The sequence below is a fragment of the Filicampus tigris genome, chromosome 16 (assembly GCF_054856515.1).
Source record: "Filicampus tigris isolate MCC_2025a chromosome 16, RoL_Ftig_1.0, whole genome shotgun sequence".
In the NCBI taxonomy this organism is placed as follows: domain Eukaryota; kingdom Metazoa; phylum Chordata; class Actinopteri; order Syngnathiformes; family Syngnathidae; genus Filicampus; species Filicampus tigris.
In genome coordinates, this window is record NC_141232.1 from 4,008,475 (window position 1) to 4,022,914 (window position 14,440).

General features: G+C 50.3%; 2 protein-coding genes across 3 annotated transcripts; one reads left to right on the forward strand and one right to left on the reverse strand.

The window, feature by feature from the left end:
- Positions 1–38: 38 nt before the first annotated feature.
- On the reverse strand, positions 39–2,625 carry ube2m (ubiquitin conjugating enzyme E2 M). The gene is made up of 6 exons (XM_086056909.1): positions 2,112–2,625; positions 1,165–1,259; positions 1,034–1,072; positions 848–951; positions 711–774; positions 39–639 (listed from the first exon to the last, which is right to left on the reverse strand). The coding sequence occupies exons 1-6, from the start codon at positions 2,224–2,226 to the stop codon at positions 499–501; spliced, it is 558 nt and encodes a 185-aa protein (XP_085913035.1). The 5' UTR covers positions 2,227–2,625; the 3' UTR covers positions 39–498.
- A 606-nt stretch (positions 2,626–3,231) lies between these two features.
- Positions 3,232–14,339, forward strand: fbxl19 (F-box and leucine rich repeat protein 19). Of its 2 annotated transcripts, XM_086056838.1 has the most exons (12): positions 3,232–3,588; positions 4,747–4,935; positions 5,315–5,458; positions 5,553–5,639; positions 5,800–5,961; positions 6,792–6,824; positions 6,903–7,990; positions 8,790–8,953; positions 9,482–9,643; positions 10,590–10,829; positions 11,330–11,620; positions 13,967–14,339. In XM_086056838.1, the coding sequence occupies exons 2-11, from the start codon at positions 4,762–4,764 to the stop codon at positions 11,572–11,574; spliced, it is 2,499 nt and encodes an 832-aa protein (XP_085912964.1). In that variant the 5' UTR covers positions 3,232–3,588; positions 4,747–4,761; the 3' UTR covers positions 11,575–11,620; positions 13,967–14,339. The 2 variants fall into 2 exon arrangements, with proteins under 2 accessions (XP_085912964.1, XP_085912961.1); XM_086056835.1 differs by having other exon boundaries at positions 11,330–14,339.
- Positions 14,340–14,440: the final 101 nt, after the last annotated feature.

Below are 14,440 nucleotides of genomic sequence, written 5' to 3' on the forward strand. Positions count from 1 at the left end.
GACACCGCCCATCAGCAGCGGCAAAGATGCTAAACGGGATTGTTCAAGTTGGTGTTTTATTCACGTCAATCATTGCAGTCTTCATGTACATGTCAACCCACAAGCCCCATCTTTTTCAGCTTTTTCGCTCTCCGCCCACCACTGCCGTAGCCCCGCCCCCACGGCAAACTCAAAACTTGTCCGGCTCTTCCCTACCGCCCCTCGCCCGACACCCGCCCCCTGCGGGGGCAGCGCTGTTTGGAGTTTACGGCGGGAGGGGGCGTGGCCTCCTGCCAAATGAAAAGTCAAAGCGTTTGTGATGCCGTCAACATTCACGGGCCCCGCCCCCCTTCCACACCCCTTCAAACCACCCCCCACCCCCCCCAAACCCCCAACCCCGAGTCCTGCTGGGCATGAATGATGAACGCTGAGTCATGGAAAAGAAAAATGTGACGAGAAGGGGGCGGGGCTGGGACCTCCGAAAATGTTCTCTGTTGCTTCCTGCGGGCAGGGGCGGAGCTATTTCAGACACCTCTCGAAATAGGTGGAGCCTATGTAGCCGCCCCGCAGCGTGCGATGGACGTTTTGCTCGAACAGGCGGCGGTTCGTCTGCAGGACCTCGGCCGCCTCCTTGTTCAGGGGGTCCTCGGGGTTTGGCTCCTGAAACGCAAGCAAAGCGTCACTCGAATGGTGTCGTGATGAGGTCACCCGTCACGTAGCCAGTCACTCACTAGAAAAAGATACTGTAGGCCGTAGATGATAGAGTTTATTGTCAGCACGGGCTTCCAGTCCTCCCTGCAACACACACGTTTTAACACTCACGCACACACTAACGTGTTGTTGCTCAGCAAACAGGCAGTGAGGTCACCTTAAGATGTTGAGACAGACGTTTCCTTCCAGGTCGATGTTAGGGTGGTACACCATCGTCTCACACTTCACCTTGGGGGGGTCATGCGGGTAACCCTGTCCTACCTGCAACACACACACTCACACCTTTTGCACCCAAATACACCACAGCGTTGCCACGGTGACGAGAAGAAAAGTTGAGTCTGACCTTAAAGCTGAAGACAAACTTCCCTCCTTTGTAAAAACCCTAATGGGACAAGAAGACAAGAAAGAGCGAGGGGAAAAAAAAAGTCAACTTTCAATTTGTGTGCATGCACAAACACACACGCACGCACGCACCTCGTCAGGCGAGATGATGAGTCTGAAGTTGAGGAGGTCATCGTCGTCAGGGAAGTTGATCTCACATGTCTTTGGCAGGTTCAACTCATTGATGTCTGAAACACATTTTAAAAATAAAACACTGTTTTTGGCAGTTTCAACTATTAGTGTCTGAAGCACACCTTTGCAAAATAAAACAATGTCAACCCAACAGTGTCTGAAACAGGCCCTTTCAAAATAAAACGTAGTCAATTTATGGGTGTCCGAAACAGACCTTTTCAAAATAAAATACTTCCTGTCAACTCATCGGCGTCTAAAACAGACCCTCTCCAAATAAAATACTTGGACATTTTCAAAATAAAACCCTTGCTGTCAATTTGTGGGTGTCTGAAACATTTTCAAAATAAAAAACTTGCAGTCTCATCTTCAACTAGTTGGCGTTGAATCATCCTATCTGAAAGACACCTTTTGAAATGAAAAACAGCCACCCCGTCACGTTAACAGCTTTACTAACTATTTAGCATGTTATGTCATCACAGGTAGTGATGTCACTAGGACCTGGGCAAGGGGTGGTGCCCGAAACCTGGCAGGTGTGGCCTGCTCACGTGACCCCTGCAGGTGTCATGACGTAGGGTGCTAATAGAGAAGCACACATGTGTGCTAGCAATTTAGCACAAAGAGCTCACTAGTGCGAGCTAGCGGTGCTAGCTGCTAACCAGCCGTGAAATATGCTATGTGTGTGTTGTCAGTTGAATGAACACACAAGTGGCGGCTGGGTTAGCACGAGTCAGCTCGCTAGGACTTGTTAGCCTCTGTGGCTAACTGCTAGCCGAGCGTATTCTTGACTTGGGAGCAGTGATGATCTCGCAGTTGTGTTTTAACAATTCCAAACAGATCAACGTACCCCAACGCACACACATGAATGTACATAAAGGGGTGTAAAGGTGTGTGTTGGTGAAGGAGCGCACCTTTCTGTATTCGCAGTTGGGCCGCGCTGGCTTTTTTACCGCCGGCTCCGGTTCGGTTTCCTCCAGCAGATTCCTCGTCTTTCTTCTGCTGCTTGAGGGAAAAGAGCTTAATCATCTTCACTCGCGGGATGAGACGCACAACGACGCCTCCGATCCGTGTTCGCAGAGTCCGCGTCGCTGGCTCGCTCGCACGCTGACTGTGGAGTGTGTTCCGTCCCAACAGCACCCGAATGTTGATGGACGAGCCGACCCGACCGGCGCACGTCAACCAATTACACGCCGCTAGCCTAGCCTAGCCTGCTAACCGAATAGCTACATGCTAACTACTAGCAAGGTGGTCGGGCTTGTGTCGCTTGCTACAAAATACTTTGAATACTTGTTACTCTAGCAGGACTTTTACTTTTTACTTGTGCTTAACTTTTCGCCACCGCCTTTTTAATCAACTGTATTTGTCTGGATCCAAGTGTGTCTATTATGTGTCCACTGTGACTTGTGAATAGAATCTTTTTTATAGTGGAGACAACTTCAAGTCCCATGATGCATTTCTGCATGTGGCGTCCATCCGCAAGGCGGGGTCTAATTGCGGCATTTATTAAATAATAACATTTTTAAGTGTTGACTGATCTCCTCTTCGGAACCCACGCACGCCCATGCGGTCACCTGTGTGACATCATTAACGTGAGTGTGTCATTGCACGCCACCTTGAGATGAAAAATGAGCGCATCACGCACAACTGCCGAATGGGAAGAGGAAAGCGCTTGGCCCAAAGGTGAAACCGTTTTTTGTGTGTGTCTTTATGAAACAACTGAAACTTTTATGTCAGTGTCTGCTGCTAAAAACAAGAAAGCTATCAAAACCTTGAAATTGTGCTCCTATTTCAATGTCCTTTTTTATTTTATGTATTTTTTAATGTGTTGTTTCGTTTGTTGCTGAATGTTTTTAATGTATGTTGATAATAACTAGGTGTGACATTTTGTTACATAAAATTGGGGGGGACAACAAGAAGAAAACAAAAGCGCGCGGCCTGCCTCTTGACGCGCGCGCGTCTCTGGAGGGAGGGACGGAATATTGGAACTACTTTATGCGGAGGGATATCAAGCGCGCACGTGCAGTAAACAAGCCCGGGAAGTAGAATGCGCGTGCACGCACGCTGCGACGTGCGCGGCGGAGAGCGAGCAAGCGAGGGAGAGAGAGGGTGAATGGGCTCGTCCCACAGCAGCAGCAGCAGCACTGCGCCCTTCGCCTCCTCATCAATACCGTTTAGTTGTCTTATCGATAACTCATTGGCTCCGCGGGGCTAGTTGGCCGGGAGCTAGCTGGAGGCTAACGGAGGCATGGGGCGCGCGTGAGGCGGCGGCCACCAAACAAGGAAGCTGACGGACGGACGGACTGACGACGAGCTATCTCGGCTAGCTGGTTGGACGGCTAATCTTGTTGCTAATGTGCGAGGCACGAGCATGCGAGCTGATAGCCAGAGGTGGGTGACAATGACAACAACGGCCGTGCGCGCACACGCGAGCGTCTTGGATCAAGAGAGCAGCCAGAGCGATGCTAAGGGCTTAGCATGTTAGCCCATGTTCCCATTTACGGAGGGGCTTGTTTGTTTGTGTGTATGTGTGTGTGTAGCGCGCGTGCGCGTTAACAGTTAGCATCCTTCAGGTACTGCCTGCCTTCCTGATGCTTGCTAAGTGTGCTAGCTGGATGCTTTGTGATGTCCATTGATCACGTGATCCGGCGATGACTAGTAGCGCAATGTTAGCATCCTCAAATGAAAGCGCAGGAACAAGCATTGAACTCCTACAGTGTTGGTTGGTGTCCCGCGAGTACAAACAGATGAGGTATTTCGTTTTTTTGAACTTCATATGCTCAAAATTTGGGGAACATTTTACATCACCTACAGAAAATCTGCCCCAAAAATCCCTACAAAAAAACTGAAATCTGAGGTGCAACCATTAATCGACACCTGTTTTGGAAAGTGATTAATTGTTTGTAGCCATAGTTTAACTTGCAGTAGCCTAAATTCGGGCAATTACAGCCCCTCAACTCAAATGTATTGTAACAAAGTGCTTTACAGAACACTCAACATAAAACATCAACAATAATACAATCATAACAAACCAACTTTTTTTTACCATCCGCCAAAGTAAATAGCCAATGTTTTCTGAAGAAGACTACTGAAAATGTCAGTTTTTATTTTGGAAAACAATGCTCGACCTATTTTGCCATATTCCATCATCATCAAATGATGGTTGTGCATTTTCTGCATCATCAATTAGAAATCATGTCCTTTTATGAAGAAAGGGATGATGAATGGGGGTGGGGGGAATCACTACCCGGTAATTGGATTTATCGATGAATGTTGAAAAATTGACAAATGAATCTATTAAAAAAATAATCATTAATTGCAACTCTATAGCATAGTCTAACTTTATTTTTCAACAGTCTGTTACTCAGGGAAGGCCTTCTCCGACTGGCTGACAAGTTTCAGTCAACTGCTACGGGGCGAAGGTTCTCCGAGTTGTCGTGTCCAAGCGTGACGTTGCAAACGACGTCAGACGGGAAATTGATTTGTTCTGGAGGTAATTGCACTAAGATGGCGAGCGTACTGATGCCTTTGTTTTTGTTGTCGTTGCAGCTGACTCGTTGTGGGATGTCGGGCAGTAAGGCGCTGGGCGGGGGGGCGAGGCGCAGGAGGACGCGGTGCCGCCGCTGCCAGGCGTGCACCCGCAGCGAGTGCGGCGAGTGTCACTTCTGCAAAGACATGAAGAAGTTCGGCGGGCCCGGACGCATGAAGCAGTCCTGCCTGCTCAGGCAGTGCACGGCGGTGAGACGCGCACTACACGCCACACGCTAACGGGAAGACACAAAAGCTGTAGGGCGGCAGGCAACGATGCTGTGTTTCCATGGCAACTGGCACTGCCAGTGAACCAGACTTGACACATACACACAGATTACGGCTCCGAGGTCGTCGATTGGCAGTTGAAGGGGTGACGAGCGAGAAGACGCCCCTCGGAGATGCGCGCAAGCTTTTTGTCACAATTTTTGTCACGCCGACGGCCGGCTGGTATCTGGCGAAAGTCGTGAGTCGGCTCAGTCAAATCTCGAGGTGGCGCCGTATCGACGTGGGCGGGGGCCGGCTGGTATCTGGCGAGGGTCAGTGACGCCAAGCGTGCCGCGCGGTGACCTGTGACCTCTGCGTGCAGCCCGTGCTGCCGCACACGGCGGTGTGCCTGGCGTGCGGCGAGGCGGGGAAGGAGGACACCGTGGAGGGCGACGAGGACAAGTTCAGCCTGAGCCTGATGGAATGTACCATCTGCAATGAAATCATACACCCGCGTTGCCTCAAGGTGGGTGCCGCCCTCACTTCCTGTTGCCCGCCGACACCCCCTACAAGCATGCCTGACGTGCGTGTGTGCGTGCCTGTGTTTTGCGCGGCTGCAGATGGGCAAAGCGGAGGGCATCATCAACGACGAGATTCCCAACTGCTGGGAGTGTCCCAAGTGCCACAAGGAGGGAAAAACCAGTAAGGTGGGTGACTGGCGCCGTCTTTGTCTCGTGCCCAGCCTTAAAAAAAAACAATTATGAATAGAATAATTGAGATCGGAACCAGAACACATCCAACGGAAGTGCATTCGGTCGAAACACACACATTTTTTTTCCCTCACTATGGTCTCGTGTGCGCCCGCAGGAGCAGGCGGACATATTGGCCAAGCGGCGTCTAGACAACGGCGAGCTGGGCCGCTGGAAGCTGACGGACGAGCCGCCGCCAAAGAAGGAGGCGCCAAGGCCGGATGGCGGCCACAAGAGGAGGAAGGAGACGCTGGCATCGGACGGCGGGCCCAAGAAGAAGGTCAGGCGGCGTTGTGCGCCCCGCACGTTTTTCCACGTTTCACCCTTTTCGCTTTTTTCATGTTCACGATCTACAAATTAGCCACTTTGATCACCTCGAGCAACGATCAACTTTATCCATCCATCCATTTTTGAATCGATGCTTGCGGGTGAGCTCGAGCCTCCGCCAGCTGACTGGAACTGGTCGCCAGCCAATCGCAGCACACGTCTAGACAAACAAACTTTCCCAAGCAAAGGCGAATGTGGCAAGATGCCCATTTGCCGACCGTCCTCAAAAGGGATTCCAGACCTCCCATCGCATTGCACCAAACTCCAGAAGTATCTCATTGACTTTTTTTTTGCTATGATTTGGTGACACTAAAACGTTGAGAGCATTGTTGCTGTGAAGTTTAAGCACGTGGTTTTCTTGGCGTTAACCGCAGCGCTTGCCGAGCGGCTTTTCAGGAAGTAGCGCCAATGCTTTTCCCTTCATCTATATCTGTTAGCACTCGGATATCACTCCACCAAGCCCTCCCATTGGATGTTCCGTTCTGGCGGCACCGCAAGGCCGTTGGCCAGTTTCAACATTTTTCAGCTGGCCACGGCGGCAAACGCCCACTTTGAGCGTGGCGAATGCGACTCGACACGGCCTTGCGCCCTCGCAGCACAATCAATGATTCGGCGATTGCTATGCGAAAAGGCATTTACGGACACACACATGAGGCTGACTCACCAAAGCGCCGGCGTTTGATCAAACCAGGTTAAGGAGCACTGTCGTGGTGAAATCCGAGATCTTGAAATGCTATCGGTCACTTGCCGCGCTCCTCACAATAAGCGTGTCTTTTCTTGCAGATGAAGGGTGCGCATGAGAAACGTCTCAAAAAGGTGCACATCACAGCACATTTCTTCCCTTGTGGTTCCGTCGCATCGCTTCTGACGTGCGCTCTCGCTTCCTGCTTTTAGAAGCCCAAACAGGAAGGAGCAGAGTCCAACGGCCCCGCCTCCTCAGCGGGAGGGCCTTCTCTGGGCTCCGCCTCGTCCGTGTCAGCGTCTGGCGAGGGGGGCGGAGGAGGCGTGGCGTCCAGCGCGGATCAGCGCTCGCATCACCGGGAAAAGCTGGAGCGCTTTAAGAGGATGTGCCTGCTGGAGCGCCGGCCCGACTCGTCGTCGTCGTCGTCCTCCAGCTCCGAGTCGGACACCGAGTCGGACTCGGATGACTCTCTGCGCGGGGGCGGAGCCTCTTCGCCCTCCTCGCCCGCGCCGCCGCCTCCCGTCACCCACGGCAACAGCGGCTCGGGACGGCCGGAGAGGAGCCGCAGCGAGCGGGAACGGCGCCTGGCGGAGTTGGGCTTCAGCGCCAGCGATGAGTCGGAGGACGAGGACGAGGAGCGGGAGGAAGAGGAGCGGGCGGGAGACAAGGCGCGGCGGAGAGGAGACGGCGACGCGCCCGGAGGAGGAGCCCCGGCGGTGCGGGGGAGAAAACCCGCCGCCATGGACGGGGACGAAGCCGAGCCGCCGCCCTCGGAAAGAGTCGGGAAAAACGCGTGTCTCCCGCCGCCCTCGCCGCTCTCGTCCAACCAGCTGGCTCCGTCCTCGCAGCGCAGCAACGGGCAAGAGGCGCGCAACGGACGCGCCCGCGTGGAGAAGGAGAACGCCAGCAGCCTGCTGACCAATCACAGACACGGCGGGATGGGAGGGGGCGGGACCAAAGGCAACAAGAGTCGGCAGAGGAACTCCGTCCCCGCCTCCAACGGGGGGCGAGGCGGCGGCCCGCTGGTGTCGGCCACGGCGGCGTCGCCCTGCTCGGGGGCGGCGGGGCGCTCCCACGTCATGAAGCGCAGCCCCCCCGCCGTGCCGTCGCCGCCGCGTCCCGTCCAGATGGAGCGCCACCTGGTGAGGCCGCCGCCCACCTGCCCCGAGCCCAGCTGCCTGCCGCTGGACTCGGGCCGCGCCCACGTGATGACGCGCGATGCCTGGCTGCGGGTCTTCACCTTTCTCAGCCAGCGCGAGCTGTGCCTGTGCATGCGCGTGTGTCGCACCTGGAGCCGCTGGTCAGTCCCGCCGTCTGTCCGTCCGTCCGTCTGTCCGTCCGTCCGTCCGTCTGTCCGTCCTGCAGCTCGCAAGTGATTCCCAAGCATATCAATTGTCTCATGTTGGGCGTCTCTGGGGATGAGCCTGAAATGCAATAATCTGAATTTCGCTTGACCTCGTTTGAACTTTGAAATGTCCAACTCCAGAAGGTTTTAGCACTTTTTGGACAATGGGCTCTTAGACAGCAAGGAGCTCAGCAGTGAAATTCTATGGCTGCAAACTAACCATTATTATAATACTCCATTCATCTGTTAATTGTTTTGTCCAATGAATCATTTTAAAACATTTTGTGCTTTACATGGAAATCGGAATGGCAACAAAGTCTGCCGCGTGAAGCCGGCTTATCATTCAGTTTGTGTTGTCAGAAAATTGGCAAAAATGTCGCCGATTTGTTTTCCAAAGTAAAAGGTTGCAGTTTGCAAATTTCTCATTTGGATTCAAAACTAGATAATCCACCTGCTTTCATGGAGGACCCGGGGAACATTTCGCTGTTTGGAGGCTGAAATTCTGAGGAGTTGGACAAATTCAAGTTCAATGAGGTCTCAAAAAGACGATCATCAGAATAGTTGCCCATTCATTGAATAATCAGTGAGTTGTCAATTCATCAATTCAGGGCTTTAGTTAAGCGCTCATTGTTTCTGCGCACCGACGTGAAATTTGATCATTTGCCGCGGCCTGGGAATCACTGCGGCCCCCCGCGTAGCCCCGACGGTCGTAAGTAACGCCGGCCCACGTTGTTGCCGCGGCGGCGCCGCACAGGTGTTGCGATAAGCGTCTGTGGAGTCGGATCGACCTGAGCCGACAGCGCTCCATCACTCCGCCCATGCTGAGCGGGATCATCCGCCGGCAGCCCGTCTCGCTCAACCTGGGACACACCAACATCTCCAAGAAGCAGCTCCTCTGGCTCATCAGCCGCCTGCCAGGTCCGTTCGGCCGTCCTCCCCGCCCCCGTGTGCATGTGGCTCGCTTTTTGATAGGCATGCGTGCGTGTGTGCATGTCAGACATTCCCTGTCAAAAGTGGACAGTCTAGAAACGGGGGTCACCGACCAATCCGAAAGCCACAGCTGCTTTTTGGGAACCGATTCATATGAAGGCCGACCGCTTCATACACACTCCAGAAGTAACCGATTCTTTTCATTTGGCAAAATGGTAGTAGTAGTAGTCATTAAGGATACTCATTTATGACACGACACTGATCCATGATTTCTCTCACACTAATTAGGAAACCGATAAATACATTTTATTTCTATAAATCTCTGCCAGTGATTAAATTTTGCATCGCTGGTGAGCTGTTTTTAGACAGTCTGTCCTAACTTTTGATTGGTAGTCTATTTGTGTGGTTGACATGCAGGTATGTGTGTGTGTGTGTGTGTGTGCGTGTGTGTGTGTGTGTGTGTGTGCGCGCACGACATACATGTTAGTGTGTGACATACGTGTGCGTGCGCCCCAGGCCTGGCGGAGTTGACGGTGGCAGGCGTGGCGTGGCCGGCGGTGTCGGCGTTGTGTCAGGGGGTGCGCTCGTGTTTGCGCATGTTGGACCTGAGCGGCGTGGACGACTTGAAGGACGCTCACCTGAGGGAGCTGCTGGCCCCGCCCCCTGACAGCAGGACAGGTGAGCGAGCCGCCGTTCCCGATCCCTCCCAAGCCGTATACGCGCCCGTTTGTGGACCTAGGTCGTGCCATACATTCGACTGACTATTGTACTTCAGTTCGTCACGAAAAATGACGGACTGATGAATGACGAATGACGGCCCAGCAAAATTGAGTAAAATGCCCACCTCTAGTCAAATTGTTTCTTAACAAGAAAATAATTTTCTGCTATGCACAATGTAAATTTCAGAAATGAAAACTGTTGATTACACTGGTCAGCGGCTAATTTGAGTCCAAGATGGTTTTATGTGTCCCGAAATGTTAATTTTGAAGCAGATTTCCATAACACATCACAGGTTTTTGAGCTATTTTCAATTTTTGTTCCGAAATTTGACCGATAAAAGCTTGCGTAATCCGGATTTTGCCATGCGTTGTAAATTATGGCTATGACGTTCCAGAAAAAAAATTCCACCTGTTGCTGAACCTAACCCTTAAATCATTATTATTTCCTACATATATTACATATTATTATTATGAAAACCTGATGTGCTCGACAACACACGAGGGCAGATTTAAAATCCGTGCCAAAAATTCATCTGGTAGAGCTTGCTTGCATGTCTGATTAAAAATTGCCGTGAAAATATGTTATATAGTGTTCTAAAAAAAAGGTCAGTCAAATGTCAAATCTGCGTAAGGGTGACTTTGCGATTGTCCAGTGTGCAGGGGGTCGATTGTAATTGGAGTGACATCATTTCCTAGGTTTTAGCCCCAATGTTTTACAAAGGACTTTTCACCGAAAACAAGGTTGATGTCCAGTATATAAAAATCCATGTCTGGTTATAAGTCGGGAATGATGAATGATTCCGAAGCAAGTCGCTGTGTCTGGAATCATTCACTCATCCTGGACCGCAGAAGGTTGATTTTGGACTAGCAAGCTATTTAGTCCCTCTCTCTGATTGGTTGGCCAGTACGCGGCGGCGGCGGCGGCGGCGCAGACCCGCGAGCGGGCCGCTTCCACAACGTGACGGAGCTGCGGCTGTCCGGGCTGGACCTGACGGACGCGGCGTCCCGCCTGCTGGTGCGCTTCGTGCCGCGTCTGGCCAAGCTGGACCTCAGCCACTGCGCCAACGTGTCGGACCACAGCGTGGCCACGCTGGCCGCGCCCGCCTCGCCGCTCAGACACACCCTCACGCATCTCAACCTGGCAGGTACGGCGAACACACGCTCAGCTTCCCCTACTTGCACCTTCTGTGGCCCGCTTAAAGCAAATCCAAGTAGAGGTGCAGCAATTCATCCATCAGTCGTCGACTCGTCGATGAATTGTTTTGAAAGCTCGTTGAACTTCAAATGATCCAAATCCTGTGAATTTCAGCCTCTCGGCGGCAAATCATCTCCCATTTCTGTCGTCCATCATGAAAGCAGAAGAATTAGTGTCGAATCAAAACCTCTGCTTTTATTTTGGAAAGCAACCAGCAACATTTTCGCCCATTTTTTTAGAAGAACATTCGGATCCAGCCTGTACCTGAATTGTCGTGAATTGATGTTTTCTGCATTTTCAACATTTTTTTTTTGCATGCAAAAGTCCTCTAAAAAAAATAATGGCGCCACTTTTTTGCAGCCCTATCTACGGTTGATTGATAAATGCTAAACGATCGATGTGCCAAGCATGTAACCGCAGCATGTGTGTGCGCGCGTGTGTGTGTGCCAGGTTGCGTGAAGGTGACTGAGCAGAGCGTCCCGCTGTTGCGACGTTGTCCGTCCCTGCAGACGGTGGACCTTCGCTCGTGCTCGCTGCTTTCCACCGAAGCGGGACAACTCCTCTGCTTCCCCGCGCAGCCGTCCTCGTCCTCGTCTTCTTCCTCCTCCGCATCCTCTTCCTCCGTCGCGAACTCCACGCTCGCTGCTTCCACTTCTTGTCCGCCTGAGGACAGGACGCTGCTAAAGAACAGCTAAATGCTAAGTGCCCCGTGGCATCATGGGACATTTGAGGACACTACAGGTGAGGAGGAGAAGGAGAAGGGTTGGCATACCTCTGAGCATGTACATATTTGTTCTCTGTACAAACCTGTGTGTGTGTCTATCTGTAGTTTCATGTAAATGAGCGCGCACACCCCAAGAGACCGCCACTTTCACGACCCCTGAGCCAAAGTCGTAGAAATCAAGTGACGTGCACGGGCCTCATCTTGTCCCCCAGTTTGACATAAAGTCGCAACGCAGCGCAACTGATTAAGATTCCAAAGTGGAGCATACGAAAGGGATCTTTTCCACCGAAAGCTCACACTGTTTATATTTGATGTTAATCTGACGTTGGCATCGCGGCCACTGAGCGCACCATAAGAAGGAAGAGGCCCCCAAAATGAAGACGATAGAGGTTGGTTCTTTTTGCCACCAAGGCAAGCACCCCGGTTTTTAAGACGTATCATTTTTGACACCAGATCAATTCAGCATCTCTTCAAAGTAATGAGAGTGTCCACACTTTGGTTTCTACGGCTTTGGCCCCGCCCCCGTTCACCTGCAGGTCAGCACAACTGCAGGAAGTCTTCCGTCTTGTCAACAAGTCCTTGTGCTAAGATAAGCTGAGTCATACGCTACCAAGGCCAAACTAGGCTAAGTCATAATGCTGCGGATGCTAAGCTAGTCTTGCTGTGGAGTCCACATTTAAAGGGGAACTAAACCAAAGATGTCAAAACTTTGGTCTATTTTAAATGTGCAAATCTTATTTATCTGAAGCTTTTTGCTCAAATATATGAAATATTTATTCTAATATTATTTGCGCTATTTTAGTTCAAACGTCACAGTCATTTTGATGCATCGACCTGCAGAACCTGTCGGAATTTCGGCCTGGCCGCATGAGATTTTGGTGGATACTTTAAACTGAAACTTGTCAACCAATCGGAGAAGGGCTTCTCCTAGTAGTAAATGTAACCAAACGATTAAGGAGCTAAGTTAAGAAATAATCAAGTTCTTTTGTTTGACTCTAATTTGAAGGCATTTTTGACCAGACTTTCTATAGGCAATATCACACCAAAACGTTGCCCAAAAAAAAAAAAGCCTTTTCCCCACTCCAAAATATTTTTTTTCCTCTTTTCCATAACCCATCATCCACTTTCCAACCATGCTGAGCATTTTGGCAGACTGTCACTTTGGGGTTGTCAAATTGCAATGTATTCTTGCAATTTTTGCATAAAAACATTTGGATTTAGTTCCCCTTGAAGTAAATGTCCTCCGTTGAAGATGCCGATGTGGAGTGTGACGGTTCACGTTAGCATAGCTAGCTTAGCACAAACATTGGCTGTGCTGGCTTTTGCATGTTAGTAACCGTAATTGAAGAAGACCAGTAAAACAAAGCATTTTGGCAGCGAATGTAAGAGGATGCTTCCTGTTTCCTGCTAAGCTAGGCGAACTCGCGGCTTCTCTGCTTGGCGTATGCGCACACACACGGACTCCAGTGTTCACGGTTGCGTTGGTCATTCCAAAGCAGTTGGCGCTCTCAGGAACCACGTGGTTTTCTGAAAAAGCCCTCTTAAGTTTCGGGGACTCGCCATTCCGCGCTAACTTCATCTTGTATTCCGTCAACTTGACTAGCAGCGAGCTAACAGTGTTAGCAACAGATCAGCCGTCGCTTGCCACGCTATTAATCGGTTAACAAAAGTCAGTCTGAGATGATTTGCTTGCATGTTAGCAGAGCGGCATTCTCAGCTAGTGTTCGGCTTGCGCGCGACAGATGGTCGATCAAACGTTGGAAGATCAACAGACAAAAAGAACAAAAGCTTACCAAAAGTTGAAATAAGCTTCATGTTTGTATTGTTTACGCAAGATTTGGACTGTTGGTCGGACTAAACTGTGACACATTGTGGCCGTTGAGTAGCGGCCTGTCAAATTGCCACTTGTTTTACTTGCTAGCAGCGCTGGCAGGATGCCGGCTCGCAGGATGCTAGTGGGGTTCACTTCCTGTTAGCCATGTTGTGCCATCAAGTTGAACACTCAACTATATAATCCTCCATATGAAAATAGCTATATATATATATATATATATATATATATATATATATATATATATATATATATATATATATATAATTAGGGATTCATCGTTTCAGAGTCAACTATGTAGTCCACTATATTAAAAATCTTGATAGAGTGAATTCTGGAGTTGTTCATTAGGAACTATCTAGGTCCAGTCTAAAAATCCCCATGGTCACGCGCTAGCAGGATGCTAGCAGGGTTGGCTTCCAGTTAGCAGAGTCGTGCCATCAAGTTCGCTGGTCAACGCGAACCAGTTCGTTGATTGTGGGATTTTTTTTTTTTTTTTTTTTTTTTAATTCCACTTTTCCGTCTCGTGCAGGTCAGCCTGCAAACTGCCTGGCAACAAGTGAGGAGATGAAATCTGATTGGACGAAGGTCCTCCTAGCTCTTATCTATTTAGCTGTACGCGTGCTGAATCAACGTATTTGTATTTCTGGATGTTTTCGAATGCACTGGATCATCAGGACCCTCATCCTCCTTTGCCAAAACCTGATTTGATTGTGAAAAGGGGCATTTTTTTTTTTTATTTGATTTGATTTTTTTTTTGTTGTTCTTATACTCTTCCGTTGTGTTTATGGGAAGATGAGGAGGGAAGTTGGAAGAAAAAGCAAAAGAGCAACTCATGGCAGCTATGACGTATGAGTGACTACTGTAAGACTAATAAAGAACCAACGAGTTGTTTTTTTTTTAAATCCCTCTGCAGTTTATATTATAACATTAGTAGATGTGTGTTCTTCAGGGGGCGGAGCCGCACCCAACTGACAGCCTTGTCATAGGACAGACGGAGAACGGA